This window comes from Catharus ustulatus, chromosome 1, assembly GCF_009819885.2.
Source record: "Catharus ustulatus isolate bCatUst1 chromosome 1, bCatUst1.pri.v2, whole genome shotgun sequence".
Lineage (NCBI taxonomy): Eukaryota > Metazoa > Chordata > Aves > Passeriformes > Turdidae > Catharus > Catharus ustulatus.
The window spans coordinates 93,052,431-93,072,947 of NC_046221.1; the positions used below are offsets into that span (position 1 = coordinate 93,052,431).

Consider the following 20,517-nt stretch of genomic DNA (forward strand, 5'->3'; position numbering starts at 1 on the left):
TTCACATGGTAACTGCTGTTCATGGGAATGCTGCCCAGTTCTTAAACCCAAACCCTCTATGACTGCCAGGGGAGGATTTTCATTAGACAGCCCATGTCTCTAGCCTTGCCTTTTGCTGAGCTTCTGCCAGAAACAGAAGCATTTAGCAGCTCTTGATGCTCATTACAAGACTTTTTCATCAGCTAAACTTTGACTGATGGCAGACTCATCACAGCAGACACAGGCTGCATTTACTGTGCAGCTGCATTTATTGTGAAGCTCTGACTTGTTATGATACTGGGTTCTGCTAATTAGTCCTTAAATAAATAATCCATCTGACTGTGGACAAGATTCTAGAGCTGTCAGGACAAGCCAGAGAAAACCTTTAATTATAGAAGAGCTGAGTCCTCCCTCCACAGACTTGCAGTGAATAGGAACAAGAAAGAGGATCAGAGATCAGGCAGAAGTTGCAGGTACAATATTTGGATTACTTGCACAGTATGGTGGGATACAGGATCAAAGTGTTTTAAGCTTTCAGTTTACGAAAGAAGACAGACCATAAATCTATTCATTTTGAAATCACAGAGGTACCATTGAGATCACATCTTTGAATCTTCACAGGTCAGACTGGTTTACCCAATTGTGCACTGTGGTCTGTGGGGAGGGAGTCCTCTCATTTCTTCACTTTGGCCCTTTAAATATGCCAAACTCAGCTCTCAGTGAGCTCAATAGTGTAGGACACTCCTTTAAAGCATGCTTTGGGCATTGCACCTGAGTGAATGTTTTCTGCTGGCGTTCAGATAGAGTATCGGTAATCACATATGAACTACACAAGCCCACTCACAAGACCTGGGTATTCATTGGATGAGTCTGTGATGGAGAATTTTCCTTTGGCAAACTGTGTCAATGCTTAACAATCTTTGCCTAATTAAAAAGCTGTACTTATTACCAGTTGAAAATATTTCTAGAAGATGAATTTGAGAAACATACGTAGGAATAAAAGGTGACTTCTTTCTCATTTCACCCCAGTTTGTTGACTTCATGATTTATCTTTTTAATTCCCAGTTGAGCTAGACAAGGTTTCACAGGTGAAAACAAAATAGATTTGGGAGAAAGTCTAAAATATTCCATCTTCCTCTGTTCATTCAGAAATCTCCAAAAATCATGACACAGGTCATTATCTCATTACTACATTAATAAGGCATAAGGACTGCAGTCCATGTCTGAGCTACACCACAATTCCTATGACAAACACTTAACATGGTTCAAGGAAATCTTAATTATAGTAAATCCACTGCATTATGGAATAAATTGAATTAACTGTAATGTTGAAAAAAATTCCAATATTTAATTGTCTCACTGATTTTCAGCCTTGACTTCCATCTCCTGGAATCTCTCATCCAGAGAGGAGAGATTCTGCTATATAGATATACAGTTCCTTCGTGTTTGTATTTTTGGTACACTTAGTCATGTCCCCTTGGATTTTAATTTCCCTAACACCTTTTGAAATAATATAAATAACAAATGGCTGTTTGTAAAACCAAAGTAATTTAGTTGAGTTCTTCCTTAAGCTGACAAACAACTCTCAAAACACCACTTTTCTTTTAACAGGTCTGTGCAAAGTCACTGGGGACCCAGACACACCTCTTTTGAAGACAGTGGCAATGCTCTCATTGTCAGGGTCCAGCTCAGGACATGGGTGGTTGCAAACCAGAGATCCCAGTCCAGATTCAGATCAAGGAATCCCACAGTTCAGGCACAGTGGATTTAGCCTCACATGGATACAAGGAGCCACTGACTTGCTGATCTGTGGCAGAAACAGCAGGACATGGCTGTTTGGCCACCCCTGCAAAAACTGTCTCATAAAACACCCACTAACATCAGATGCCAGGGGGAGTTTATGGCATAACACGGACTCTTCATGTAGAAAAACAAGATTTTTTTTTTTTTATCACTTAAAGTGTTGTTATTTTTTTACAGCTCTGGGCTGCCTAGATGACTAACTTTTCACAACTGAACTAAAACTATATCATAACATTGTTGCAGCAGCTTCTGAAATTTTAAAAGGCAAAGCTGATTGAAATGCTAAATCTGAAAACCAAATCCCAGTCCCATATGAAGATGATGAGAGGTGATTAAAAAGCAAGCCACTTGAAGATGAATGTTGTTTTGAATTGGAGGTGAAAAAGCAGTAGCTTTTGGATATGAAGTGACAAAAGTGCTCTGGCATATGTATGTAAAAGTATATATGTATATGCTATACCTTGTTCATGCTGACGTGCAGGGCTGGCCATGGTCCAACTACCTTCACACTCTCCGTTTCTATTTTCTTCAGATGAGAAGTTTCATCATAAAGAAGGGGAAGTCCTGAGCTCAGTTCTAAAAGGATGCCCAAAAGAAAGAAAGAAAAAAATACAATCTGAAGGGAGGCTACAGAAGAACTGAAGAGCAAGACACTCAACTGCATTTGAAGAGACAGTGGTTGGCAAAGCATCTTCTCTGTAAGACCCTCTAAAATGTTTCGTAATTATGCCTGTTGGGTCATTTTCCTTTTTTCTATTTAGCATACAATTCCTCCCCCTCCTCCTTCTCACCCATCCTTTCATTTCAGCAGAGCTTTTGCCAGCTTTGGGCTAGATATTTCTCTCCTTACCTCCCCGCCGCCTCTACCCCTTCTATATTCTAAAACTTAGTTGACACCAGAGGGATTATTTATGCAGCCAAGGTGCCACTCTCAAAACATGTGATGTGTAAAGAGATCAGAGTATAGCTTTTGGCTTCTCTCAGACATCTTTATTTATATACCAGCCTCTTTAAGACTGTTGTCAGGAATTTGCTGTGCTTTGTCAACAGAGATTTTGAGCAAGCCACCAATACAGAAAGACAAGGAAAAATACTTTTTCAGACAGCCCTGAAAGGTCTCTGTCATCATCTTGGTGATGGTATGGCATCTATATACATATTTGCAAGTACTCTGAAAAAAATAAACTTTATCATGTGATGATTTAACGAATCTCTGTGTTTTCCCGCATTTCTTTTTGCCATGGATTCTAGTTAATAACAGTTGGGAACAATCCAGTTCTGTGGAGTCTGATTCAAAGCCTACTGAAATCAATAAAAACCTTGCACTGACTGCAGTTTGGTTTGGATCAGGTTCTTAAGCTGTCCTAAGAATATTAAATATTCCTCACTCAAGATATAATTCTACAGCTGTTTAAATATACATTAAAGGCTTTGCTGACTAGAGACAAATTGCTAAAACCAGCTTATAGGGATATAAGCAAAAAGCTGGTTTTGGCATTAGTGAAACATTATCAGACCCAGAGGTAATAATGTCCTAGAAAGGGTTACAATATCAGCATTGACCTCCTCTTGGTGGTCTTTCATCACAAGTTAGTGTTGCCAGAGTTCAAAATTTCTCAGATCACAGCTGCTTCTGTGTGTGTAAGACTGTGAAACTGCCTGATACCCTGGGAATAAATTACCACAGCCATAAAATCAGACATGATGATGCGGAGTTTTTTTTAAGAAACACATTCTATTTTTCTCCTAAGAAAGAAAATAAAGGGGCAGGGGGAAGAGGGGGGAAGTGTCTTATTTAAATTATTCAAGTTTCCTATTATTTAAAACTGATTTTTAAGATGGGGGTGGGAGGGGGGTTGGTTGATTTAAGGGAGAATTCTGGAAGACAAGCGGACCAGTTTAGCCTTTTAACTCAACCTCAAAAACAAACAAAAAAAAAAAAGGCAAAAAACTAAATTCCTACAAAAGGCATAAATTTCCTGAGTCAGCATCAAGTCTTGGCAAACCCAGGCTTTCATTCCAAGAGAGAATCTGGCAGCACTGTGGTTTTTCAAAGCGCTGTTTTCAGCCTGTGTTAGACCATTCTCTCTCAGGGTTATGCAAGGTCTTTTGTAGTGAGCTGCTCAGGAATAAAGGATGCCTTTTTTTAAGTGATAACCTGCAAGCTCAGCCCAGAGTCTAAGAAACAACCTGGGTCCCCTCTTCCCATCCCTCATTTTCTGTCACAAAAATTCTGTGAGCTGCACTGCCTACGTGTTGGCATCTGCTCCCAGCGACAGCCCCAGCTGCTGCCGGTGAATCTGCTCCTGTGCACCTGGTAATCCATGCACGACCTCGCCATGCCAATTAGGCTCAGCAAGCAGCTCACCCTCTCCTCCCTGTAAGGCCAACTGCTGCTGCACAGAGTGGGGCTGGGGCCCTGGGATACGCTGGGGGAAGCTGCACCACAAGATGTGAGCTGTGTACGTTAGCTTTGAGGTGAAGAGTAGCGTCCCAAGTACAAGAATCAGGCTGAATGCAGGAAAACAACATCTTCTGCTGAGCTGCCTTCATAAGCACACACGTCAGATTTGTTTCACTGGATTTCACCTCCTCCAGTAATTGAAGTAGACAAATTACTTGGAATGTGAAAAATCAGGCAGGTCTGGCCTGGGTTTGTTTTCTGTTTGTTTCTGTAACAAAGTTCTGTGCTGTTTGCTGGGAAACATGTTCTAGTATTTAAAGGAACCCTGGTTGGGCACATTGTTGTTTCCCTCTCTCCTACCCATGTCCTGCTAATTGCACTGGAATTTTGGCATTTCTCAGAATAGATGTAAGTGGAAGACAGGCAGATGCTTTCTCCCTCTTTCAGCCTGATGGTGGGTGCATATCAGTGGGTCACTCTGTGTTCCATTTCAGATGATTTCAAAACCATCCCAGAGCTCAGTGATGAGTCCAGTCCCTAGCAACTGGAACAAGTCACAAAACACCTGTGGTCCCATGGAAAAGCACAAGGTAGGTTAAGTGCTGGTGTCACCTCTGTCAGCCTTATGGGGAAGTTTCTGCTAGGATAGCATATTTGGCCCACGAGACCTTTTTGCTCTTCAGGCATTTCCACTTGAGATATTTTGGTCACAAGCACCTTCTTTCCTGAGAGTGTCCCCAGTTTAGTGACCACTTACTTCCTAGAAACACTTTTCCAGCACTGGTCTTTCCACACAGCCTGGAGCCAGACATCAGCCCCCCATGTCCTCATGTTCCTGAGGCAGACTGCTGATAGTGTTTCCTCTCTGCCTGATTTTTTTCTTATCCCACACACTGTGCCATGTCCCTGATAAACAGCCAATGTCCAGCATGCTCCTAACCATTTCAGTACATGCACTGTGAACCCTTCCCACAGGCTCTCTACAAGAGTTTTCTCAGCTGAAATAGCCTGAGCAGCATTTTAATGAAACCATTAAAAACAAACCAACCCTAGTCCCCTGAGCACCAACCTTGAAAAGGCACTTAGACCCGTCACCCCAAGCTGCAAATGAGTAAGTCTGATTCCATTTCAAGGAAAGCACTCCTACCCAGATTGCCACTGCTCTCACAGCATAAACATGAGAGATATAACCATGGACTGGCTTCTCAAGGGAAATCAACCTTGCACCTCCATCTGGATGCACAAGTGCAACATTGGATCAGCAATGGGTTGCAGTGGGACAGCACAGTAGCATTAAGACACCCAGCACACAGCATGCACAGGCTGCCTCAATAGCTCAGCTAGAAGCAGTCAGCACAGTTGCACCACAGCCTCCCCTTGGAGGTGTCCCATCCCTTTCCACTCCCTTAGAGAAACTGGGAATTGGCACTGATTCTCTTCTTCTGCATCAAATAGTTAGTGTGGACCAGTCTTCAGCAGACAAAGTGAAGAGAAAGGTAAATCTGTCTCCAGCAAGAGGTGCCATACACACCTTGGCTTCTGAAGTCCCCTTCAGAGCATGGCAGCTGCCAGACAGGCCAGGGAGGCTGCTCCCCACCACCAGGGCCAGCTTTGGGGGAGAGGGCTCACTCTCTCCATGTCTGGGGGAGGACATGGAGCCTCCTGGGCCAGCTTCATCTCACAGGTAACACCCACTGGGCACAAAGAGAACTGCTCCTGATGTTTGCCCTTGTGCTCTCCCAGGCTTTTTCTAAGGTTATTTCTGCAATAAGGGAAAGCAGGAAAGCTGTGTGACCTGAGAGGAGACAGAGTGCTGGAATAAACACCCTGTGCTGTGTGGTTTTTGCTATTTCTTTAATTACCTGCTGTCCTGCAGGTGAGCCCATGGCAGGGCTGTGGGGAGCTGGAGACAGCAGCACTGTGGGGGCTGAAGCTGGGGCACCAGGAGTCAGACATTGAGTTGTGGGCTGGATGGATGGAGCCCCAAGGATGGGGTCGGGGGAAGCAGGGCCAGCAGTGCCCTCTGGGTCAGGACACTCAGCAGCAGCATAGCTGGCTCTGAATGAATTTCCTGGCATGCTTCAGCTCTAATTTGGGAAAGGAAAATATGGGCTGGCACACCCTCCAGAAAGGTCACTGCCTCCCACAGTGCCAGGCTGCCAGCCAGGAGAGGTTTTCCAGCACTGCCTTGCCAGCATCCCCCCACCACCTGCACCCAGCCCGGCACCCAGAGCAGCCCTGCAACCCAGTGGGTGCAGGGCCAGGGGAATCCCACTCCAGGACAGCCTGCACTCCCCTCCTGCATGGTGCTGGTGCCTGCAGAGCAGGGCTGAGGTGCACACACCTGCCAGTGGCACAGGAGCATCCAGCAGCCTGCTCTGAGCCTGTATGGCTGTGCCAGGCAGGGGGTGGCCATGCTCCATGTCAGCCCCATGTGCTTCCCAGCATGAAGGTGCACTGGAGTGCAGGGTACAGTCAGTGGAAAACGACACATCTTCTGGAGGTTGCTCCTAAGGGAGTAGCTTCATTGAAAGCCCCAGGAAGCAAGTTGTATTGCTGCTTAGGATTCCTTCCTTAAATATCTACAATGCCTTCCATTTTATTTCTTGAGCTTCTCTCCTAAAAACTATCGCACTCTCTTGGGGAAAGAAAATGAAAGAAAACGATTCTGATTTTCTGAAACAAAGTCTGATTAAAGTGCTTGTCCAGATAGATGTCTGTGCAATACTGCTGAGGTTACAGTCAGGATCACCCAGTACAGTCCAAGACCCTGGTTTCAGGAATTTGAAAATTGTCAGATTAACTGACCAGAGTGAAAGATTCCATAATGGATAGCTATTTCAGGGTCTTTTACAGTTATGAAGAAAAAAACTGGGCAAGGGAAGAACTCATTGTTTTCTAGAGACAAGGAATATAATAGATCATATCTTGTTTTGCCCAGCATCTGACATTCTTACACAGCTTCAGCATCTGACACACTGCAGAGTACAGAGATTGTAAATCTGGAGAGCAGAAGTGGGACTGATCAATGACAGGGATGTTTCTCTTCCAGCTCCTGTGTAAACCTACAAATATTTGGCCAAGCTCCGTACCCTTAAAAATGCCTGTACACGTTTAGCAGCAAAGACTTCCACCCAAACTTCCCAAGACTGCATCAGGAATGGATAGGCTTCTCCTCTCGTTGCTTTCTACCAACCAAGAATCTCTCCAGTAAGGAAGCAAGAATATTCCAGTCTTGGCAGCTAAGGCTTGCAATTGTTCCCGTTACCCAAATGCAGAGCAAGATGCTGTGTGTCCAGCGCTCCAAAATTTCTGCTGCCTGTGCCCAGACATGAAAGCAAGATCCAAACAATGAGGGCTGAGGGCCAGCTGGGCAGATCAGCAAGAGACAATAGCAGATGAGAGTAGGTTTGTGAAACTATACAAACAAATAGTAACAATGAAAAAGGAGCCTGTGCCAAGTGGTTAGAGAGTCAGTATCTGTGACTAATGGGGTGTTTGTTCAGCTATGGAACACCCACCTAACACCAAATCCCACAACCCCGTAGCAAACCAAGGAAATTGCAAATCTTGTCTCATTTGCACATGCTACAAAGCTAGTGAATACAAACAGGAAGCACATTCTTCAAGGAGGAAAACCTGAAAGCAGCACGGTCCCTGAAATAACACACTGCAGTGGACTTACTGGCTGTGTTTGGAACTGCAGAAACGATGTCCTTGCTTTCAGGAGCGAGGGCCCCGTAGTTGGCGTGGTGGTGGTGATGCCGATGGTGGTGGTGGTGCCTCGCACCCAGTTTTGTGGTGTATGGGGTCCCGCCGTTCTCCTCAATGTTGAATGGGTGCAGGTCGCTGTTGTTCAGCGGATAGCTGCAAAATAAACCCAGTTCAAATTAGAGCAGTAAACAGTAGCACCATTTGTACTTTTGGAGAGACAGAGTGAAAACTTTCTTGGGAAAATATGCACAGCTTTTTTTGTAAATAGAAATTTTAATGAGGTAGATCTCAAATCTTTAGGGCTTTCTATTTCTGTGAGATTTATCTGATGGAAAAGGATGCCTCTGCTTGTTGGTATGACCTTAAGATCAGAACAATTTTTGATTTTACACACTACACAATCTCTGCTAGAATCTTTCCTGGGATATGAAAGTCATCAAGCAGAAAACAATAACTCCTTTAAAGTGAAATTGTCCAAAGAGCAGACCAAGGAACAGTCTCAGAGTAACACTACATTCCTGAGAATGTTCAGGTCTCTAAATCTATGGTGCAAAATAGCTATACAAAAAAAATTCTGTCTTAGGGAAAAAATTGAGAAATAAAAACATTTTATAGATAACAACATACAAAATAGCACCTGGTCAAAAAGGAATTTTACCTGTGCTGGTATAACTAGTTTGGGTTTTGGTGGGGGTTTTTTGCATGTGTTTAGTTAGAAGATTAACCCTCGTCACTCTACAATAGCTGGAAAACAGGGACACATTGGCATTTTAATTCATCCTCTCTAACTGAGAGGCGACAGATGACACTGCTGCTTTTCTTCATTAGCTTTATCTAATGCTGTTTCAGTTTATTGTTTGAAATTATGATGGATTTCTAGAAGTGATATTTTCTCTCTGTTCCAGCAACCAAAAAAAGATTCAGATGATTCTACACAGATATTGCAAACAATTTGAATGTGTTTTCCTCAGAGGAGTGCTTAAAATTTTTATAAGGTTTTAACTTATTCTATAGTAGTGCATTAGACAGTAGTTTCAGTAAATCAATCAATTTCAACAAAAGATGAATCCCATGCCTATTTGAAATATGCTAAAGAAATTATATCTTCAGCTGCATGGATTTTCAGTTTTGCTTTTATTAATAACAGCAGCCAAAAACCTGACAACATGAAATGAAGACACTCAAATAATTAGAGGAACAATGAATAATTTATACCTAAGATACCTGCTACATATGTTCTCTGCAGACTACTTAGTGATTCAAAGCAAAATTAGCCAGTCATCTGCGAATAAACACATCTGTATAATTTCCAAAGTTATACTGAAACAAAGCTTGGTACATTATTAATAACCCCTGTCTTCTTAGAAACAACTTCAAACAAGATGAGGTTTCTGACTGGGTAATAATCGAATAATACTTTTATGCTGGTTACTTTTTGAAAGCAGGAGGCAGGGAGGGGAATGTTGTGTATATTAATCTTGGCAGGTTCCTAGCATGAAGCAACCACTGCCAATAAAGCACTTCTGATGCCTGTTTTGCCTTAAGGAAACAATACAAATAGGTGTCTGATCCACAGGGGACAGCTTTTGTGAGCTCAGATAATCCAGGACTAGTCTGTCTTTTCAAACTGCACTGTATCTTTACTGCTATAATCAAATCAAGCAAGTGCCTACAGGGGGAAAATGGCACAGGCTAATGAGATTGCACACTAATTGTAGCAGCTCTCCTGCACTTTCCCTTCAAGCCTTGGATTGGAGTGACATTTTTTGACTGAGAGGATAGGTGGTTTTGTTCACATGGTTAAAACCCTACTGTGAAATAAGATAACTTTGGGGCTGGAGCCTCAGCACATCTTTTTTTTTTCTTTTTCCCATCTGATTCAATTTTTTTCAAGACACAGAATCCTATGTGTTGGATGTTTCATTTCACCCACTGGCAGGCTGGTTGAGCAGATTTTCAATTGGTCTTTTTAAAATTAATCACACCAAATTCCTATAGTGACTCCTCATACTGCTATGGTCCCAAAGTATCTTCCATGCTGAAATGAGAAGGAGATGAGCAACTGAATGAGCCTCTGGCATGAGGGCAAATGTGCACCAAATTCTCTGGATGTATTTCTTGACTGTCCAGAGAGGAGAACAACATGTAAAATGTAAAATGCAGGGAGGCCATTACATCAAAGAAGTCAAGAGCTAGCCCAGCAAAGCTGATGCTCAGCTATGCACTGGAATCCTTGAGGACAGCAGGTCCCAGAGCTCCAGACGGGGTGTCACTACCCAGGCAGTGTGCTCCGATGTGAAATCCCATGTTCAAATTGCTGGCCCATGCAAAAGTGAGGTCATCTGCACTCCTCCAGGGCTGACAGCAACTCACAGATGTGGAGGCAAACTCACCTCAGGGTCAGCCAATTCCTGCACTTGTGATGCATATGAGGTTGGGCATTTGCACAGATACCCTCATTACCAAAGAGTTACTGAACAACCAGAAACAACAGGTCTTGCAGCAGCCCCAGAGCCTATCAACTACAAAAGCTGACAAACAAAAATATCATAAGTAGTCCACATCCCTTTTCTGTGCACTGTCTCATATATATTTCAGGGGCATATTAGGTATCTTACTGTAGTTTCTACAAGGTGACATCATTATTATAATTATCTCATATCATGTGTTTTTCACCTTTCTCTTCTTCTGCTGTCTTAAATATAGCGACTTGACACTTTTCCACTCAATGCATCCTTTTGTTGCTAACTTGGTTTTCTATTGCTTGCTTCTATCTGGCTTACCTGAATAGAAAACATGCTCATATATCCTTCCCAATCTATTGATGTAAATAAATCACTACTTTCAGTGAACCAACTTTTTGACCATATTCTAAAATATTCATACTCCCAACCTCCAGGAATTCATACTTGCTCCTCAGACATCAAGTAATGCTCTCAGACCATGTGCATTATGTGGACAGGTAATAGTTTTCATCCTTTCTCTTGCACCTGCCTTCTGGCCATCCTAGTGTGCCAATATCACACCTTTGGTTTACTTTTTAAACACCAATTGGCTGTCCTACAGGTTTCCTCTCTCTGCTGGTTTTTACCTCTGTGGATTTCTCAACAAGCTCCAGCTGTTTCCTATACAGACAGCTCTTGTCCTTCAAGAAAAATGAGGCAGGACCCTACAGGCAAATGTGCAAAAGAAGGAAACATTCCTTTCTTCTTTGTGCCTCACTCAGGAAAAAAGCACTCCTTAAGGATTCAGTTTCTGAAGACTGAACTTTCAAAAAAGCCACTTAATGTTCACAAGAAGGTTAGTACTGCCTTTAGCCTCAAATTCACATTAATTACTTCCTTCTGACCAAAAATGAACAAGGCAAATAACACATATCTACTAATTTCCTTTTCTATTTTACAATTTTAATTTATATTACTAGTCCTCTGTCTCAGTTTTTATGCTCCTCACAACTTACCCAAAAAGCTATTTTCAGTTGACATTCTTAAACTTCATGTGCTCCAGTCACCTACTGCTTTACCGAATTATGTCTCTAGTGTACAACTCACAGTGTTAAGAGGACATAGGAAAATGGGAAGCAGAAAAGTTTTTGAAAGCCTTCAAAACCAAAGTACATGGGCCTGTGTTACCTGAACTGAACCTTGAACACCTTCACTAGCAGAGACTCCATGACCCTCCTGTGCAATCAATTTCAGTGTCTCAGTATGTCTACACTTATATCTTTGTTTATTCTGTCTCCTTTACTGCAATTCAAGCCACTATTTTATCTCCCATCCATGACAGGCACAGTGAGAAGATTATTTCTTGCTACAGAAGCCTGTGGTTTTGAAAATGTCCCTTTACATCTCCCCTCAGGATCTGAGGAGCTCTGAATTCCTCAGTTGCCCCTCACAGGTCACACATTCCCTACAGCTCTGAGACATCTTGACACCCCTGTTCTCCCAGCTGCTCTCTGCTCTGCTTCCAGCATGTGCTGCTCAGAACTGGACACCTCATTCCAGCTGCGCCTTGCAAACATGCTGCAAAGAGGAAGGGTCGCTTCCCATGTCCTACAGGTTTACTCCTGTTTATACACTGGAACATGACATTTTTCTATATAGCCTGAGATTGCTGATTCATATTTAACTTGTGATCCTCAAGAACAGCAGTTCCTTTCCCAAACTGGCCAGGTTTCCAGCCCCACAACCTCAGCTGTGACACTCACTCCTACCTAACAGCACAAACATTCCTCCTGAGCTGTGCCCTAATCTTTCTGATGTGCTAACATCAATACCTGATCAGGACTTTCTCTCATCTGTGACAAGCCCAGTATGCAAGGACTCCCATTTTGGTGTAACCCAAAGGGTGACAAGGGTATTTTCAAACAGAAAAGTTAATTGCCTTTCCATGCCATTCTCCCAGCTGCTACCCTCAGTCTCCTGTATCCCTGCAGAAACATCTTCCACCTGTGTCCCAGAGCAGGCTCGCTCCTGCACCCTGCCCATGCCCCTCTTTCCAACTCTTCCTCTAGGCATCTCCCACCCGTCTGAAGTTACACTTGGAGAGCAAACGGTGGTGCTTTCTTCTGTCCACTCCATGGGGAAGCTGCAGAGGCAACAGCAGAAAGCAGGCTCAAACTATCGTGCCTCGTGGATGACTCCAAGAGTTTAGACCTTCCCTACTATAGCTGAACAGTGGTTTAAAAAACACCTGGCTTCTAGGTCAGGTTGTAACCTTCAATAATTAGCACACCCACCCACCCACCTCTATTAGCTTTGAACATTCCTCCTGCACCAAACCACTGCAATTTTCCAGTATTTAAAAATCCTCAAACTTTCCACAAACATCTTTAGAACTGCTCTCAATCCTCCCCCGTCTGTAGCTCGGAGCAAGCCTGGTGGTGATTTGCACAGGTTTTGGCAGCAAAAATTCACACTGCTGGCGTTGTACTGAGTGTGCTGGGAGATGCATCACCCATTGCTGTACCATCACAATACCTTCTCCAACACCAAAATGGGCTTTAGGTGTGCTCCCAAATAGCAGTCAGGGGAAGTGTTGCAGTGCCTGTAAACATACATGTGTATTAATGTGCATGTAATGAAAGCAGCCATTGCATGTAAAACTTCAGCGTGGCAGCCAGGGGAGGAGACTTAACAGCTATGTTAAGCCAAACATTCATTTTTGGGTTTAGTATCTCCCTTTTTTGGAAGGAAGGAGGATAGACTCTGGGTTAATTCCCTGCCCATGCTTCAAAAGCAGTTAAAAAAAAATAAACCACAATGAACTTTTAGCTGAACTCCTTTAATCATATTTAAAATCTCACTTATCACTTGTTTTGCTAAAGCATGGCAAGCAGCACAGAGAGAGAAGGAATTTTGCATTCTCTGAAAATATCCCTGTGGAGAGGAAAGAAGAGGAAATGAGGGAACAGGAAGAAGGCAGCACATGTGAGTATCACTTAATGGTCAGGGCTATTGGACAGAAGCAAAAGACTTGACCCAGCATTACATAAGAAGGGAACACAAGAAGGGAACACAGACCACAGCAGGACAACTGCAATAAGAGGAGGGTTAACTTTCATTTTGCAGCCAAGGACCGGGACATATAAAAGCAATTAGTATTCTTAAGTAAAGGAAAATTAAAACCAAACCTATGTGGTTTTTTCTTCCTGCACATGTAACCAAGATCTCTTTGCTGGCCAGAACTGGTTTTATGAGCTGGGTGAAGTGTAACTAAAGCTACAATTCCGTGCTCTGCTCTGACACCAGGACATCACAGCTGGCCCATTTGCTTCCTACAGGGAAGACATTGAAAACTGTGTTGCAGATTTCTTTCCCTACTGCCAGGGATGATCCACAGTCCCCATCCAATCCTAGGGACACCTCAGAAAGCAGAGCAGGCAGCCAGCAGCCTTCTCCCAGACAATCTTGAAATTAAAGAGAAAATTATAATAGGGAAAAAATATATTAATAAATGGTGATAGAAGCCTGCTGTAGGATACAAGATACTGTACTAAGTTTTGAAGTAATACTAATCTGGAATTCTCCACAAGAAGAATAAAGCCTGCAGCAAAGCATGTTCTAATAAAATACCAAGGAACAAATCTTGACTTGATAAAGACACTGTCCTCATGCATTTCACCTTATGTGCATAAAGATCATTAAAAAAATACTGTCTTGCAAAACTGTCATGCAAAATATGGCCACTGGGGAACTAAACGTGCTTTTCTTCAGTTACAAATGCTTTAATTAACACTAACAATAGCTAATGATATTTAATCACCTGTCAAATAAAATCATTGCCCCAGATGTCCTTGGAGATGAGAAAACTCTGAAAAGCAGACATAAAATTTTCTCAGACCAACAAGATCCTCCCTCAAGTCTCCTTTTCAGACAGAGGCAATGCATTCTTGTCCTTAGGAAATAAAACAACTCGGGGTGGCTAATCCAAGCAAGGTTAAAACAGGAGCAAAGCCAAGCAAGGCAGTCTGGCCTCTGAGGTAGCCTGCAGCTGATCTCAGATTGCTAGCCATGGTACAGCTCTTCCCACCACTTAACCCATTAAATAACTCAAGTCCTGTGAGCTAAGCACATCCCTGTCTCATCTCTACTGTGCTCAGTATCACACTGCTGCCAAAGGATGCAGAGAGAAGCAGGCACAGGCCTGAGGCTTAGCTAAGAGAGGAGGAGGACATGAGAAATCACAAGACATGACAGAAGTTGCTGGGCATAAAAGATGAACGCAGAAACATAAAAAATGCTATAGAGCATAAAAAATTCTATAGACCATGCCCAAAAGGATTGCTGTAATTCACAGGCACTTATGGTAGGGATACGTGAGCAAGAGCCAAACATCACAGAGCTCTGAAGGGGAAGAATCAGGGTCTCTTGGGTGGGAACAACCTTGCAAGGCCAGCACTGTCCAGGAAACTGCATCAGTAACTCGGTGTAAGGTCCAAACTACCACGGTAACCTTGAGACATTTGAGTAAGAACTTAGCAAACCAGGAGCAATGAAAGGAAAAGCAGGGGTAACTGCGAGGAGACAAGAGAAAGGGAAGAGATGAATGCACGTGCAGGATGGATTTCATTCAGGATGCACATGAGAAAGGTGAGAAAAGCGACCAGCCCCATGTAAGCAAGCTGCTGGTCAGTCAGCTTGGCTGGCCAAGCTCTGATCACCAGAGCCCCGGGCATCTTCTCAGCTGCAGTCCTATTTTCTGTAGGGGTGTAAGCATCGAGCATGGAGCTCTCTGTGCTGCCCCACCTTTGTGAGCTGCTCTTTGTGAATGCAGGTGCTGCTCAAGGTGCTCCTTGCCAAGCCTGGCTGAGTGGGTGCTCGGTGAGCATTTGCATCTCTGGAATGAATGCTCAGAATCTCATCCTGCACTGAGAAGCCAGGAACTGCAGCAGCCTTGTATCTAGCAGATTAGAAAAGTGTAATCCCTTTAGCCTTGAAGCCAATCCACTGGATTTGGCTTCCCTTAACAATATGCTCCCACCTTACAGAATCTCCTTTCTGTCTCCATTCTTACTAAGCTGAAATTCCTTGGGGAAAAAAACCCTTGTTTTAAAAAAAATTAACCAAGCTGTGTAATTTTCATGCTTCTGAATTATTCTGATTCTGAATTCTGTTAATGCTTTACAAAAAATATGCTGTGTCGTGAATTTTCAGTAATTTGCCATAACTTTAAAGTCCAATGTGAACACGAGTGACTCCATTGCCACACAAATGACTTCTTTTTAGGTTATAGATTTTTGTCCTTTTTAAAAGACAGTATTAACAGGTAAAAGTAGTACAAAATCACTCAGCACAGCAAGGCCTCTCTTAATTACGTACTTGCAACCTCTGCCCTATCTCTGGGCAGGTTCTCCCTTCAATGCTTGGGCAACTCATCTGACTTTACAGCAGGAAACTGTTCATTTTACCTTTAAAGCCATTTTCACAGTTGTTTTTTAAGTCAGAAATTGAGAATGAGACACACATATTAAATACAACCGTTGAAACAGAAAATGAATAATAACAAACAAAGGCCTCCTGGGCTCAAAATTTTGATACAGAAGCAGCATCCAATTTTACATTCAAGTTCCTTGAAGTTTGCTTCAAATCAGCCTTGCTACTGATTCAGAGAGCCCCAGGTACTGAAGACACAGATGCTGAAATCACAAAGCTCCCTTGCTGCTTTCATTCCTCTTCTCCATTCTCAGAGTTTCTAGCAGAATCCATTCCTTTTCATATTCTACTTCCTTTCTTTTGCATGTAACACTGTAAAACTGTGCTTCTCCTAAACCCTCTACTTGAGCCTTTTGTTTGCCTGACCCATTTTTTTTCCCCGAGTTCTTCCTTCCTGTTTGACTCCCATATTCCTAGTGATGAGGAAGACTCTGTTCAGAGGCACTGTGATGCTGGCTCTGCTGTCACCAGCAAGGTCTGAATATTCAGAGCCTTGGCCCCAGAGATGAAAAGAAACAGCCCCTCTGTCACCTGTTTGGGTACTGAGTTCATTACCATGCAATTACACAATTAAGAGTGCACTGGAGATTAATTAATGATTTGTATTTCTACTTCTCTAAGGAAGACAAAATTGCAGAAATTGGTAATGGCAGGTAAGCTACTGTGATTGTAACTCCAGCACAGTGTTATGAGTTTAGGGAGGAAAAAGTAACTCCTAAGTAATTATCCAGAGTTTAATTGCATTAGATCAGTACTTCCTACTTCTAATTAGGTGTGGCTAATTCTTTCATTCTCATTGTGACTCAGAAAGTAGATGTTTTTCATTGCCTCAGTTAAAAAAATATGTTTTTTATAATCCAACAACATAAGATATTGATAAGCCAGGAGGTTTTCAAAACTGTTCCTGTATGAAACATCTGTTCTTGTGTAATCCAAAACATCCTCTTTCCTATGATGAGCTGCAGATTTTGCTGTTCAATAGTTTTAAAGAAAAAGGTCATACTACTAGTGCTATGAAAGGAAAAGGAAGATGAAAGGGAAGAGGAAAAGAAAGATGAAAATGGAAAAGAAAAAAAGCCCAAGCACATTACAAAGATAGTACACTCATGGTGGAAATAAAGTTGTGGTGGCAATTTGAAAACAGAAACCTTGGGCACTTCCACTGGTTCCCATAGCCAGAGCTCAACATTTATCTTAATTTTAAACTGACAGATTCCTCAGTTCTGAGACTGTGATGATTAAGGCAGTCATCATAAATGCTTCTTCTGCTAGTGACAAACTAGATTTCTTCTGAAGAGATATAGGCAACAGATCATAGAAGATAAGGTGCCATCAAACCCAAAGGAGTATCCCACAGCCATTAGAAAGCTGTTATGCAAAAAGCTACAAAACGAAGAAGTAACATTGGGTCAGGCTGGTAGAACTTCTCTCCACAAATCTGTGTGCCAAGTCTGCCAAGATTCTAACTGAAAGGAGGGAAAAATCATCTTTAGAAAAGCTAAAGGAAGGAAGATCCAGGCTCTTTTGGGTTTTTTAAAAATCTCTTCTTCCTGTTCAAAACTGAAATTATATTACATGCATAAATTAAAAGCAATATGCAAGTTATTACACACAGGCTTGTACTCTCTGTAGCAAGATACTCATATCTGCAGGGGCAGAACACAGGGAGGCCTGACACGTGAACTTTACAATTAAATTCAGATTAACACTTGTGAAATCAGCTCTGTGAATTAAGTTGTTTTGCTTTAAAGCACAGTCATGAAACAGTCATTAGTATGTGCTTGGGAACAGCATTTACTCTGTAGCTTTATTACTGGAAATGATTCATACCAATGGAAGACCTCCAACTGAATTATCTGTTGGGGTTTTTTTGGTTTTTTGTTTGTTGCAGTTTCTTCTAGTGATGCAGTGGCAACAAGGACATCATCACATACACTGAGGGAAGGAAACTCTTTAGCCAGTCAACAAGCCTTTAGCAAGTACAACAGTAGGTAGAAAACAAGGAAAGCTGAACAAGGTCTTCATGATTACCACACACTGCTTCGCCATGTTCTGCAGGAGGTAGACAGAAAGGTGTGGTCCACCTCTTTACATGTTTCTTCTGATCTGATTTGACTAGGACTGGTTTTTTCCAAAAGCTGCATCCTTCTGCGTGCCTGCTGGGAAGGAGGACTGATTTTGCTGCAGGTTCTTCGACACAAAAATTTGAGAGCAACAAAAAGAGTACTGTGATTTTCTAAGCATGTGCAGTTTGACCATAACATGGGAAAAAGGTATTTATTCTGAAACAATTCAAAATCTCCATCCTCACAATGTAGCAAAAGTTTGGTTAGGGTGCAGTATTAGTTCAGGCTGGCTCTCAAGGCTTCATGGCAAGCACATGAAACTTGTCTTAACAGAAGAAGCCAGTCCTGGTGGATCAGTGCCCTTTCAAAGCACAACACAGAGAGTCTGAGGCCAATTAAAAAAACACATTTCCTAATTTATGTCCATTAATGCTGGTCTGTAGCAGCTCTGGCACCAGCAGTGTCTTTAGCTGCCATTAGCAATGCGCAATGACAGCATTTCCCTACAAGTCTGTTTTCCTTGGTTCTCTGTTGCAGGCTAATAGGAAAACCTCTCATTGCCAACAGTCCTTCCAGAGATCTGGCATGTTCGGTGAGATGGATGTACATCAAAACTTCTCTCCTTTGAGGTAGGTAGAAGCCTGCCTGCTTGATAAACAAACTGAAAAGATTTCTCCTCTGAAAAGAGATGATTGCAGTGGTGAACTGCCTCCTCTCTTTCAGAGAGCCTCATCTTGCCAGCTTTGATGCCTGAGAAGCAGGTGATATATTTGGTTTCATTTTCATTCTCATTCATTTTTCCCCTGCCGCCTTTGATGTTCCCCAGCTCATTCCTCACCAGCTCCTGAAGTTCCATTTTCAAAATTACTTGCAAACTCTTTCTCTTACAGGCTGAAGAGACATCTTCTGCAGTGCTTATCCAGAGGAATAAAAAAATCACATTTTACATCATCAGGCCATAATACATGCTTTGTTGCCATCCATAATGTGAGAAAACAATCCTCTTCTTGGTCAGTTTGCACATGGGTTCAATGATAACAGGGTCCAGAAGGACTTAATTCTGTCTTTTATGTATGCAAACCCCTGACTGCCAGCTTTAGAAATGCATTATAAAACCTGATCCCTTTGTTCACTTTGCCTGTGACTCACATCAACTAGAGAAAAATAGCTGAAAGTTTGAAGAAAAAGCCCACACTAAAACAATATATTCAAAATGACAACACTTTCAGTATTGTATTTCAGGTATCATATTTCAGTATTCAATATTAGTCATTAGTTTGCATGCCAGGGCCTGAAAAGCGATATATTTCAGCTTGTGTTACAGACGTGGTGGCATCAGCTTTTCAATTCCCCCAGCAGTTCCTGGGGGGAGAGGACATGGGATTACAGTTTTTACAAGACAAAGGTATTCCCCCTGCAAATCCAAATACACAGAGCGTAGAGCCAGGCCTGAGCCCTGCTAGGGAAGACCTGGGTTCCAGCTTTATTAAGCACAGGAGGAAGGTGTGCAGAGAGGTGATCAAAAGATACCCTCAGCCAGGTTGTATCAATTAATTCTCCAGCACATGGAAGAACCGATTTCCATGCTGGACTTCAGATCAGTGTAATTTCTCCAACACCTATTGCTATACTCAGACTCCTCCTCCACCCTCCCAAGTTGATGCCAGGATAGTGTTTATCACCTGTAATCAAATTACAGAAGTTTCTAAGTGTATGCTGTAAAGAGAAGATTTCAGACAACAAACACACTTCAGAACAGGGTGGAGAAAGTTTGCACATACAGTTCAACGGGTACCCCTGAGAACACGTTTCATTTGGATTAAAAAGGAGTTACCTCCTTTAAGGAATTTTCAAGGCTTAAAAAACCCCAAAAAACCAAACTTCCCTGTGTATATTTAGAACACATTTAAAATGCGTTGACTTAGAATGACTGTGTAACATGCTCTTTGGTAAAAACTGTGCAGCATTTCCTCATGAGGAACTCTTAGGTAAAGTAATTCAGCCATTCAGTGTATAAACACTCACATACCAGTGCCTTCAAGCTCCTATATTGCAGTTTGTGCCTATGAACTACCAGAGGATTTCCGCAGTAGCGCAAAATTAAGATGTAGTATTGATTGTTTTGACAGAGCTTTCCCAATATTTTAAATAAAAATTGCTACTGCGTTTAACAGACTTAACCAAACATTTTCCAGTTTTCTTGTCTCTCCCCTCTCTAGATGTAATCTGGTTTCAGCTGCAGTGGTTTTTGTTGCTTCAAACAAAAAATTGTAATCTTAGCATCACAAGACCTCTATTACTTGTTAAAAACAAACTTGTGAATTACGACTGTGCTAATTTTAGGGAAAAAAACCTGTCAATGTGCTTTTTAATATTTGAAGTAACTCTTTTATACTACCCTGTTCAGACAGATACTACCCATATCCATCTTTGTCCAGGTGGTAACAGGTGAGCAGGGGTCAGAGAGGAAACAGGCAGACCTGCTTCCTCTTCCCAACTGCACCCTACCCCATTTGCTACAGGAAGCCAACTATGTCTAGAGGAAGGAAGAACAGAGACACTGATCTCTTCTTACCCAGCTGATCGCTTCTTGACTTGGCTGGTTCAGATTTCTGCA

General features: G+C 42.4%; 1 protein-coding gene across 6 annotated transcripts in view; it reads right to left on the minus strand.

Moving 5' to 3' along the window:
* The window catches only part of EPB41L4B (erythrocyte membrane protein band 4.1 like 4B), a 166,502-nt gene that overhangs the window by 64,666 nt on the left and 81,319 nt on the right, over positions 1 to 20,517 (minus strand). For 4 of the 6 annotated variants that reach the window (XM_033053784.1, XM_033053777.1, XM_033053766.1 and 1 more), the window contains 2 exons: positions 7,872 to 8,053; positions 2,243 to 2,370 (listed from right to left, as the gene is read on the minus strand). In XM_033053784.1, coding sequence (XP_032909675.1) covers positions 2,243 to 2,370; positions 7,872 to 8,053 — 310 coding nt within the window. The remainder of the gene's footprint in view (positions 1 to 2,242; positions 2,371 to 7,871; positions 8,054 to 20,517) is intronic. The other 2 variants (XM_033053792.1, XM_033053757.1) reach the window with 1 other exon arrangement.